Raw genomic sequence first — 11,654 nt, 5'->3', positions numbered from 1 at the left:
CGGAGGACCAGCACAGGCGATCTCATCTGTGAGAGCTTTAATCTTTGCAAGATATTCTACCATGGTTAGATTACCTTTTTGCAGACTCTAGAGCGCAATCCTCGTGTTGATGGATTGAGCAGCGGTTTGGGAAGCAAAGACAACATGAATTGCACTCCATACCTCAGTCGGTGTCTAAAGCATCACGACTTGTGCGAGTATCTCACGGGAGAGGGATCCCATTAGGTACCCGTGGAGTTGCTGCTGTTGTGCGAACCAGAGGGAGTGAGCGTAGTTGACGACCTGCTCCTCCTTCCCGTCCTTGGTGAAGGTTAGTGTGGCCGGAGGAACCGGACTCTTCGTGTCGAGGTAGCGTTCCATTTGTGCACCCTTTATCTGGGGCAGCACGATGGCCTTCCATAGCAGGAAGTTGCTCCTCGTGAGCTTCTGTGATGGTGGAGAACCGAGAGTGATGGTGGAGGTGCTGCTGGAGGGCGCAAAGGTGGAGGAGGAAGCCATGACGAGCGTGTTGGGAGCGATGGCTAGCGTGGACGCGGTGGAAGACATGAACTTTCGGTAGCTAGATGCAATCTCCTTTAATCTAAGAGGAAGATGCTCTGACTATCATGTAGAATTTGGTTGGAAGCGTTAAACTCCTCGTCCGGCCTGCATCTGAATATATAGGAGGTTTGCCATGGCTTACAAGTTGTGGACTATCGCAAGGATGCGTCCAAGTACATCACGAGTTGAAGAGAATAATTTAAACTAGAGATTAACAAGAGTCCTATTCTATATATCTTGTTTAACAGAGGAGCCCGTCGGACCATCGGGTTTCCGGATGAGTCCGTGTGGTACCCGTCGTTAGGCCGACGTGGCAGACATGGTCGAGCGCGCCCGGATTCCCCATATCCGTTTTATATTTGAACTGAATATGAGGGGTGTGTGCAAACGTTTGAGACCAGCTTTAAATGTCGGACTGAGTTTATTTTTTATGATCCAGCCGGACGGCCTGCCCAATCGTTTCAGACGGGTATGTAGATACTCTAAGGTACCTGCCCTCCCACTCGCAGAATTTGAAGCGAAAAATCCCGTGCTAACTCCGGCGGTCCATGTGCGAACAGGAAGGGTTCCATGTGCAAATCCCCGGCACATTCTCATGTGGACCAGCTGCCAATACAAGCCATCCACGTACTAGACCAAGAAACAGAAACAAAAACAAGAACAGTGCTGGGCTCCTTCTTTCTAGGCTCACGCACGCATCCATCCATCCTGGATGGGTGTGCATGTGCATGCACAACATCCTCAGCCGAGAACGAACCAAAGTGGCTTCCGGCTCAGCTGTTCCACTAGCAGGCAGGCAAGCGTCCAAGCAGGCAGGGATGTGACCAGAGACAAAGCCGGGTCAGGCTGGCCTGGTCGGTGGGTGGATCCTTCAGACCTTCGCTGCTGCTGCTCCTCCTCCCAATCCGTCCATCCATTCATCCATCCATCCATGATCCGTCTTCGCTTTCTCCCAACAAACCATCCATCTGCGTCCAAAACGGTCTCCCCCGGACGGTTGAATTCAAGCCATGGTGAATCACCACCGTGCCGTTTCTACCACGCACCATGATTAACTTTGTGTTATATACTGTATTAATTAACATCTGCCGATAAATGCTGACTTTTATGCTAGTGACCTTTCTGACTACTTTGTTGTGTCTGTTTACAAAAAGAAAAATGATATTTCTTGTGACAGCACATGTCAACGTAATCCTTTTTGCAAACGTTAAGGGTTTACACGAATCTCAACGGTTACCTAAAAAAAGCATGGCGTGGCGGTTTTCCTGTTTAAGACGGATTTGCGTCGACGATATGGTGACTTTGGCACTGGATTAGATTGGATCAGCGACGGTGACGAGTGTGCGGGATTCCTTCCGATGGCTCTCGCGGTTTGGCGAAGTGGGGTGGCAGCCGTCCTCCCAGACTCCAGTGGTGGCACACGGCTTTCACGATGGCAGTGTTGTTGTGGATGGTCGCCGGATGTGGGTGGCCAGATCTGGGGCTTTGAAGGTGGTCTGGACGATGCATATGGTGTCGGTTGGATGTTCATGGGACAGATCCGGGTGAAAACCTGGTCTCCGATCGATGGCCGGAGCTGATGATGGTGACGCCCTCGGCGTCGTTTTCTTCTTGAAGGCACCATCAAGGTGAAGCTCCCAACTCCTTCCGCTGCCTTCAGGGAAAACCCAAGATCAGTCGGATGACGGCGACACATTTGTGTCATTCCCTCCCATTGGGACGTCATTCTTGAAGGTGTGCATTGGCTTGAGGGACTCGTGGACGGTTCCAGTGATGGAGCGGCATTCCGTGTAACGCATCGATGACGTGGAGTCTTGGCGGCAGGGCTCGGCGTCGGATGTGTGATGACGAACGCGTGCGGGGAGGAGGCGTTGTCTGGCGTCGTGGGAGCGTCGACGACAATCCTGGCAAGGTTGATGCTCAGTACCTGCTCCGAAGAAGGATCAATGGAAGTTGGCTGCGACGATATATGAGAGTGCATCGGACCGTTTGCGACTTTGCGTCCCAAACCCATTATGTGGCTTGGTTGGGCATCCGGTTTTAAATGTTAGTCATTTGTGTGATGTCCGTTTGGTATTAGGCTCAGACTATCAACATCCCTTCATCAAGTTGATAATAGTAGCAACATATGTTTCTAAGATGATGACTTCAAACTTTGTGGTGTATTACTTTATAACGTCTTTACGAATAATTAATAAAATGGTTGCATGCATCTTCCAGGCCGGGGTAATCCTTCTTTTAAAAAAAATCTAAAAAGACATACTAGCATGCAGATCAAGAGTACTGAACATACTTCATTGAATAAAAGCAACTTAGATATGATTAATATCGATGAAGATAAAAGCCCAATAAGAATAACAACTAGACGTAAAACGATTAATGAAGTAAGATTAGATTAAAAAACGCATTAGTCTTTCTATTTCTCCGATTGTACACCGTCCGGCAGAGATTGAAAACTCCACTGACCAAACAACAAATGAGAAACGACACCAAACGTCCTTGCTATGTCTGACTTTCAAGACCGCAATAGTCACTCGTTCATGAAGACGAGATCTATAAATTGTTGAAGCGGCATCGGGAGCATAACCCCACGCAGAACAGGTTTGCAATTCATTATCACCAGTTGTGAGTGTTAAAAAACCAGGTCAAGCCACAAAACAACACAAAAGAAGATGTCGATATCGTCAAAGAAGCAAAAACCTAAGAAAATTTAAATTAGGCTGAGGAAAAGGAGGACTGATATCGTCAAAGAAGCAAAAACCTAAGAGCATCTCCAACAGCCGCGCTTCGCGCCGCGCCTAAAAAATGTATTTACAGCGCGCGCGCTGGCTGGTTTAGCGCAGGGATAGGCGCTGGCTCCAACAGCCGCGCTATAATGCAGCGCGCGCGCCGCTCCAGCAGTGCCCAAAAATGCAGCACGCGCACAACATTTTTTAAAAGTAGATTGCATTAAATAAAAAGGATACAAAGTTATTTTAGATAGATTGTAACTAGATAGGTAGTTCGAAAACATAGATAGATAGTTCGGTGCTAGATAGTTCGGAAACAAAAAAACTAATCCTAGTCGCTCCAGTCATCTGTACCATCATCATCGTCGTTGGTGTCGTCAGAGGTTGACAGCCAGATGTCAAACCAACGCTCATCTTCTTCAGTGAAGAAGGACCTCCCGCCTGCATTGACGAGGTCGGCCTGCGCACACGTCAATGCCTTCCGACGACGCCTGTCCAACCGCTCCTCGCGGCGCCGGCGCGTGTCCTCCTCGCGGCGTCCTGCCCAATATTCCTACTCGTAGGCGACGTCCTCTGGGTGGCGCCGGCGCCACTCCGCCATGACCCGCTCGTCCTCCTGGGCGACGAGGAGGCGGCGCTGCAGCGCAGTGTGCTCCGCACGGTCTTGTGCGGAGTTTAGACGAGGCGGCGGGGCGAGGTCTAACGCCTGCTGGAGCGTGTGGACGTCCGGAAAGTTCATTTAGAGACGCGGCCTGCCTAGGCGCCACGCCGCCGCGTCGAACGCCCGGGCGGCCTCGTGCGCCGTGTCGTAGGTTCCGAGGCTAAGCCGGAGATCGCCGGAGCGTATCTCGGCGTAGAACCCGCCGTTGGGGCACTGGCGGACGCCGCGGTAGCCCGACGCAGAACGGCGGCGCGGCGCGCTGGAGCGGTGGCGGCGCTGTGGGGCGGCGGGCGGCGGCGGCGTCGCGAGAGGCAGAGGAAGAGAGAGCGCAGAACGATGGCGCGAGGGAGCGGCGCGCGAGCTGCCGCCTTTTCGCGCGCGCGCAAGCGGTTCCCGCGCGCGGTTTTCCCGTCACCGCTCTGTTGGAGATGCTCTAAGAAAATTTAAATTAGGGTGAGGAAGAGGAGCACTGAGGCGGCGGCTGAGTTGGTTACTAGGTTCATTGCCGTACAATATTCATAATCACACATCAACGTACTATATTACCATTTTTTCTTTGAATGGTTCACTTGTAATCTCCACCTTCAATTTGCATCGAATCCGTACAACCTCTAGTGGGGTACTGGACCACTGGGGTGTACATAAGCAAAGTTCTTTTGCAGATAATGTTACCAATCGAGAGGCCTGAAATAGTACTGTAAATCACAATGGAAGAATACTGGCAAAAATAAATATGAATATAGACATTATTGATGTTCAAGTAGATGGACATCGTGCTTATTCCACTATGAACATGTCCACCGGTGTTCAATCTTCTTACAACAAATAATGGTACACATGGGGAAAAATAATGGCTTGCATCCTGGCGCTGGAGACCAAATAATGTAAAATCCTGAAAAAACAAGGCTGTCTGTCTGTCGCAAAAAAAGGGGATCCTGAAACGTAATTCGCATCTACACAAACTCCGGTGAAGCAAAAGCAAATTGCTCGCAAGTCGTTCACAGCATTTGGTGCTCCTTATTGTTTACACGGTGGCCATACACAACGTTTCTTCTTTCTTTTACCTAGCCTCGTCTTCTAGGTTGCGGAACCCGGCGGTAAGGTCGTCGTATAACTTCTGGAATTTCGCGACAAGGACGTCTTCGCCTTCTGCGGGGTCTTCGAACTTTTGGGATCTGTCAAGTACAAAAAACAAAGTATAAGTATTTCTTGTTCTCACTAAATATTTATTAAATAGGGACGATACAAATAAGTATCAATTTGAATATAGACTGGAATACTTACACAAGGCGGTAAAATAGATCACCCATGCGACTCTTTACGACGGCGTAGGTTATCTTGTGTCCATCAGCATTGGCTGCTCGCTCCACAGCCTGCAAAACAAGCATACACATATTAAGATTAAGAAGCAAACTTTTACATGTTTGCATATTTCCTTTATGATGATGGAAATAACTCCACCACTTGTACTAATAAAAGAAACTTGGTTCCAGTAAATGAAAATAGTTTACGTAAGAGATGAGTCTATAAATACTTCATATGTCAGCTGTACAATAAGCGCCTATCACCATTCATTTTCTCAAAACATCCAGGTCTTTTTGACTGGCTACTTTATTTCCTTTTCATGCACTATGCACCTTTATAGAATGGATTTAGTTTAAGTAGAATGGATTTAGTTTAAGTTCCATCTCATTGCCAGGCTAGCCGATGCTAATATTCTACTCCCTCCGTAAACAAACATAAGAGTGTTTAGATCACTAAAACAGTGATCTAAACGCTCTTATATTTCTTTACAGAGGGAGTACTTGAGTAAGGGCTGTTTGGTTCCTAGCCAAAACCCCAAATTAGGCAAGTTTGACCAAGTTAGGTGGTTGTTTGATTTTATAGCCACACCTAAGGCGAGATTCTTTTTGTAAGAAACAAGTCCCACGTGTCAATATACACAAAGAGTGGCAAGATTCCGTAAGGCAAGCCAAAGCGTGGCAAAGTTAACCACGAACCAAACAGGCACTCAGTTACATCTAAACCTAAATGTTTGTGCTATTACCAAAAATGTATATTCTTCTAAAAAACAAAAATGTACATATTTTAGTCCAAAGTTGCCTAACTATAACCCAGGCCTGCTCATCAAGTTATAATCACTGCCACAGCTCTGACACGGAGTGTTAGCATGATGAGGGCACATCAAAGCTCAAATCGGTGAGGCATGGAAGTAAACTCAAACAGACCAGAGGTTGATGTCAATGATTTTTTGATCATTAAGAAAATTGCAACTAAATTTCACTTTAACCTGGGATTTGTGCAAGTGGCTTCTGGTGCTAAACAACTGGGGTACTGGGTAAAGTGTAACTAACGGTACCCTTTTTAGGCCTACTTGATATAACCCATGTACTAAAATAGATACTGACGTGGGATTAAGGACAGAATAAAGCATGATATAATAATTGTTACTGGGACCATTGAACACCAAGAATTAACCATTTCCGCAATAATCCCGTTGATCAAGATTCGGTAAAATAAAACTTTAGATGAAAAAGGAAACCTTCCCAATGGAACCAAATCAAACTTTAGACGAAAAGGGCAACCTTCCTAACTCCATACTTTCATGTTGAAACATCTAATCTGATTGTGCAAATCTTAAGCTGTAGGGACAAAAAAGGTCACAGAAAGTGGGATTACCTGATTCGCTAATTGATTGAAATGAATAATGTTGCGCATCATCCAAACAGATTTGTAGAATGGACAATACTTGTCGTATCTGTTACAGCAGATTTTCATGATCAGAGTTGAGATGGTTATGCAGCTAGAAGGTATCCATAAAAATCAGACTAGGGTATCACTCACGGGGTAAAAGCGTTCTGTGCCAAATAATCTTCCCTCAGAAGTTTGGCTGTCTCCAACGTAATCTTGTCAGATTCTCCCAGTGCATCTTTACCAACAAGCTGACAAATTGAAAAATATTAGTCCAGTGATGATGTGCATGTGTCAGCAACTGCATTCCGCAAACCACAAAAGCACCAATCTGTTCTCTCCATATATGGAACTCTTCAGAATATATAATAACATTAAAGTACAGATTGGAGAGCTTAAGCAATTCATCGTCTACTAAAAACATGATTAAGTGTAAATAAAAAATAAACCAGGAAACAAAAGCACTAATTTTTAAGAGTTTCAACCGTTGCTCATATGATAAATTCAAAATAACAAAGCAAGCCAACAAATTTGGGAATGGATCCTCAGCAACAAAGTGAGAGACAAGGTGGACATAAATACCTGGACAATTTCATTTAGATCATCCTCTCTCTGCAACACTTCACGTGCTTTTGTTCTCATGTCAATAAAGCCAGGGTCAAACTTTTCATAGTATCCTTCCAAAGCCTAGTGCAGAAGATAGCGCGTTAGTATAAGTGTATAACAGAGTGCACTAATATTACTTGCATCGAAATTCTGGGCAAGTTAGAGAATAACCGTGGAGTATTTTGAGTAAGAAATGAGCCAATTAACAGATGGGAAATGCTTTCTTTGAGCCAGTTTCTTATCCAGTCCCCAGAAGACCTGCAATTCAGAGCAGTTAATTAGTACCTGATAGTAAAGCAATGGAAATTCTGCAGGTGTGACTACCTAAAGGTTCGTAACCGAACAGTTTCCTTACCTGCACAATACTGAGGGTTGCAGAGGTAACAGGATCTGAAAAATCTCCTCCAGGAGGAGAGACGGCGCCAACAATTGTGACACTGCCTGTCCGGTCTGGACTGCCAAGACATTGCACCTTCCCGGCACGTTCATAGAAGGATGCCAACCGTGAAGCCAAATACGCAGGGTAACCACTATCCGCAGGCATTTCAGCCTATAGCATATTGAGCACAGCATTAGTTCAAAAATCACATTAGTATGCAAGTATAACTGTAATCAACGCGTATGTGCAAGAGTAACTTTTAACTCAAGAATTCACTAGTTAAATGTCTTGGCAGTAAGTATTTCATGTATGATGTGATTTTAGTTCTGCAGCAAAGTACTTGTTCTAGCATTTTGCAATAATGTTCTTGAATTTTAAAAATACTGTCCGCTACCATCGGATTCTTTAATGTAAAGAGCTTAGTTAAAGGGGAATTAATAAACAGTTCTAATCATAATCTTGAATCAACACGAAGGAGAAAAAATTAAACCTTTATCATGAATAGTAGTCAGGAATTTCAGAAATCAATAAGAATGTATTCGTATTTTGCATGAGAGAATATATACAGTAGTGAACATAAGTTAAAATGGCAATAAATGAAACTGGAAGCCGCAGAAGGAAGCATCATACCAAACGTCCTGAAATTTCACGCAATGCTTCGGCCCACCTGGACGTGGAATCAGCCATCATACTAACATTATAGCCCATGTCACGGAAGTATTCAGCAATAGTAATTCCTGGAATAGAGGGAAAAAACACATGATTGTCTGGTTCATAGAGAAAAAAACAGCTGAAAAGCATGAACATGATGGCTCTTTAGCAAATTAGCAGGAAACTATGCAGGCTGGATCACTTAGGCCGATTGACTACAAGATGTAGGCTACCAAGTTCACAGAAATTAATGCTAAAATAAGATGCATATATCCACAATGTTCTACTAAAACTAATGATAACGCCTTACAGATGTGCCCGCCTGTCTCTACCTATGGATGCTGCTTTTACACTTACTATATGGTTCGAATTTGTCCCATGAAGCCCCAGAAATACTAAAACTAGCCAGTATGTACAATTGTACATAGACAGATAGATACAAATGGGAAAACCACAAGTTGCAATAATTCAATGCTATGATAAAACTTATAGAAGTACTCATTTCAGTAACGCAAACAATATGATGCTGTTGAACACGGGAACTGCTTAAGATAGAAAGGCATGCCTACAAGGCTGTAACAGTAGACTGCTAGGATGCCAACTAAAAAAAACATCAACAAGTGTATGTTACCTGTATAAATGGAGGCTTCACGAGCAGCGACAGGCATGTTGGAGGTGTTAGCCACAAGCGTTGTTCTTTTCATGACTGATTCTTCACGTCCATCAGGCAATGTCATTGTCAATTGCGGGAAGTCCATAAGGACCTCAGCCATCTCATTTCCTCTTTCTCCACAACCCACATAAACCACAGTGTCGGAATTGGAGTACTGTAAAAGGTAATTTGAGTCAGAAGAAATTAACACATTGATAAATTTGAAGGCAAACATCCTGAGCTGAACTAAAATATCAGTTATGCAACAAGAGGTGAATAGCCATGAGACCTTTGAGAGCGCCTGACTAATGACAGTTTTTCCACAACCGAAAGCTCCAGGAATAGCACATGTTCCTCCAAGCACCGAGGGAAACAGTGCGTCAAGTACACGCTGAAACCAATTCACAATAGATGTTAGATGCATCAAAAATATGATGGACTAACACAGGAACATCACTTCCGATGTTTGGTGCATTTGGCAAATAAATATATTGACACTGATACAAATAACTTTATCAGGAGATCATTGTTTTGAGTGGCTAGCTCGTATACCTGTCCTGTTAGAAGAGGTGTGTCAGCAGCAAGTTTTGATGCAACAGGCCTTGGTGTCCGCACAGGCCATGTCTGCAGAGCAGAAATATGGCAATCGATAAGAAATGTGAAATCATGAAATATTCAAACTTTATGAAGGGAAAATGCTTTACGTGGAGCATAGTGAACTCTTTCTTGATGCCCTGAAACTCTAATTCCAGCACAGTATCCTGCATAAAAAGTAACAGGCCGTCAAATGAAGTTATGAAGAAGATATGAAAGTAGCAGATCTTTAAGTAACATTTACTAACCTGCAGACTGTACTGACCAGCAGGGGCAATGTAGCTTATCTTTCCCATAGCACCAGGAGGGAGTGCAATATGGTGCTTCATCAATGTGTTCTCAAATACGGTCTGCAAGGCAGCAATACAGCATAAGGATGCATATAGAAGTTAAAAATCCACAGATTGGAGAACAAGAAAACCTTAGGCAGGAATGCTATATAGAAGTTATCAAAAAGGGTGAAGTAAGATATCCTGCAAACTCACAGCGTATAGATCTCCATTTGTGATATTATCTCCAACACCTGAAACAAAAGTCCAAATTATTGATCTTCATGTACAGGACAAAAATTAGAAGAGGCATGTTAACATCGTAATTATCTTTTGTAGCATAGCATGCTATCACATAAATTACCTAGCTTGTTTGGCTGGAACTCCCACAGCTGATCTTTATCAAGAGCAGGGACTGAAACACCACGTGGAATGTAGACATCTCCGGATTTGATAGCAATAGTTTTCAGAGGACGCTGCAATGAGACGATTATGAAGTCATACCATCAGAACAGAAGCTCCCGGAAAGCATAATAAAAGTGGTGCTTGCTTTGTTTATCTTACCTGGATCCCATCAAAGATGTTTCCAAGAATACCAGGTCCCAACTCACATGAAAGAGGCTGCATAAACCCAGCCATATAGCGTGTTAAAACAGAGTAAAACAAAAGTTGGCTTTCTGAAGCGCCAATCAAAATCAGGTTGCATTTCACCTTTTTTGTTCTCAACACGGGATCATTGACCGTTAGCCCAGCTGTTTCCTCGTAAACTGCATACAGTAGAGACGGATAAAACATGTGAGAATCTTCTTAGCTACGCACGTCCCTGTGGAGAAAACTCAATGTGCAAGGCAAAATCACGCTCTGCCGTACCTTGGATTGTGGCTGAATCGCCCTCGAGACGGATGATTTCGCCGATGAGGCTGTCGTGGCCGACACGGACGAGCTCGTACATGGCGGCACCGCCCATGCCATCGGCCACCACCACGGGTCCAGAGACCTAGTACAAGAGCAGAGCACAATGGTGAGACAATGCATCACGATTCATCAGGAACCGGTAAGAGGGCAACCCCTTCACGCCACTCCAGATCAGACTACGGATCGACAAATCATCGCCATCCGGCTAAAGCCCGAGCAAGAGCAGTCGGTTACAGGCACATCGGAGCAGAATCTCGCGATCTGAACCTGCCCGGCCACACTGGTTCCGTGCTACCCTGGCCAGCTAGCTAAGGATCCAATGGCGACCCATTGACCCGGCAGACGCATCCCACGATCCAGTCGCCGTCGGAATCCCATCCCAACCCAGGCCGCCCAATTCGACGAATCTCCCCGGCAATCCCGACACCCGCGCGACGAGCGCGCGCGGACACCGCGTCGTCGGTCGCGATCGAGGCGAGCTCGGGAGATCCAGCGGCAGAGACGGCCCGATTCCAAAGCCCGCGCGGCCGCGTCCACGGATCGGAGGAGATCCAGCGATCCAGCCGGCGTAGCGGGGCGGAGCGGAGGGTAAGGGGGTGGAGGAAAGTAGAGAGAGAGAGAGAGAGAGGAAAGAGGAGGATGCGGACCTTGCGGACGTAGCCGTACTCGCTCTCGCGCTCGCTCTCCTCGAAGGTGGTCATGCGGTCGCCGTGCGCCATGGCGTCCGGCGCGCTGGGGTCGCCGGCGTCAGACGGGATCGCGGCGCGGCGGAGCGGGGAGCGGGGGAGGGGGGCGGAGGAGGGCGAGTCCCTGTCGATCTGGGCTGGAGACGCCTGGAGCCCCGAGGAGGTGGTGATGAAGAAGGGGGACACGAACGATTTCCAGCCACGACTCATCTGCTCGCGAGGTGGGGGCTCGTCTCAAAAAGAAAAAAAAACTCTGGGAGGTGGGCCCCCCCCGGGCAGGA

The 11,654-nt window shown here is 46.1% G+C and overlaps 1 protein-coding gene across 1 annotated transcript; it reads right to left on the bottom strand.

The window, feature by feature from the left end:
• Window positions 1–4,646: 4,646 nt before the first annotated feature.
• Window positions 4,647–11,586, bottom strand: LOC123413431 (V-type proton ATPase catalytic subunit A). The gene is made up of 19 exons (XM_045106366.1): window positions 11,335–11,586; window positions 10,643–10,769; window positions 10,484–10,539; window positions 10,337–10,393; window positions 10,137–10,248; window positions 9,989–10,026; window positions 9,752–9,853; window positions 9,614–9,670; window positions 9,462–9,533; window positions 9,199–9,300; window positions 8,889–9,084; window positions 8,237–8,343; window positions 7,583–7,777; window positions 7,399–7,485; window positions 7,204–7,308; window positions 6,775–6,872; window positions 6,610–6,688; window positions 5,215–5,303; window positions 4,647–5,105 (listed from the first exon to the last, which is right to left on the bottom strand). The coding sequence occupies exons 1-19, from the start codon at window positions 11,581–11,583 to the stop codon at window positions 4,991–4,993; spliced, it is 2,043 nt and encodes a 680-aa protein (XP_044962301.1). The 5' UTR covers window positions 11,584–11,586; the 3' UTR covers window positions 4,647–4,990.
• Window positions 11,587–11,654: the final 68 nt, after the last annotated feature.

This window comes from Hordeum vulgare, chromosome 7H (assembly GCF_904849725.1).
Source record: "Hordeum vulgare subsp. vulgare chromosome 7H, MorexV3_pseudomolecules_assembly, whole genome shotgun sequence".
Taxonomy (NCBI): Eukaryota; Viridiplantae; Streptophyta; class Magnoliopsida; order Poales; family Poaceae; genus Hordeum; species Hordeum vulgare.
This window is presented reverse-complemented; position numbering and strand designations above follow the sequence as displayed.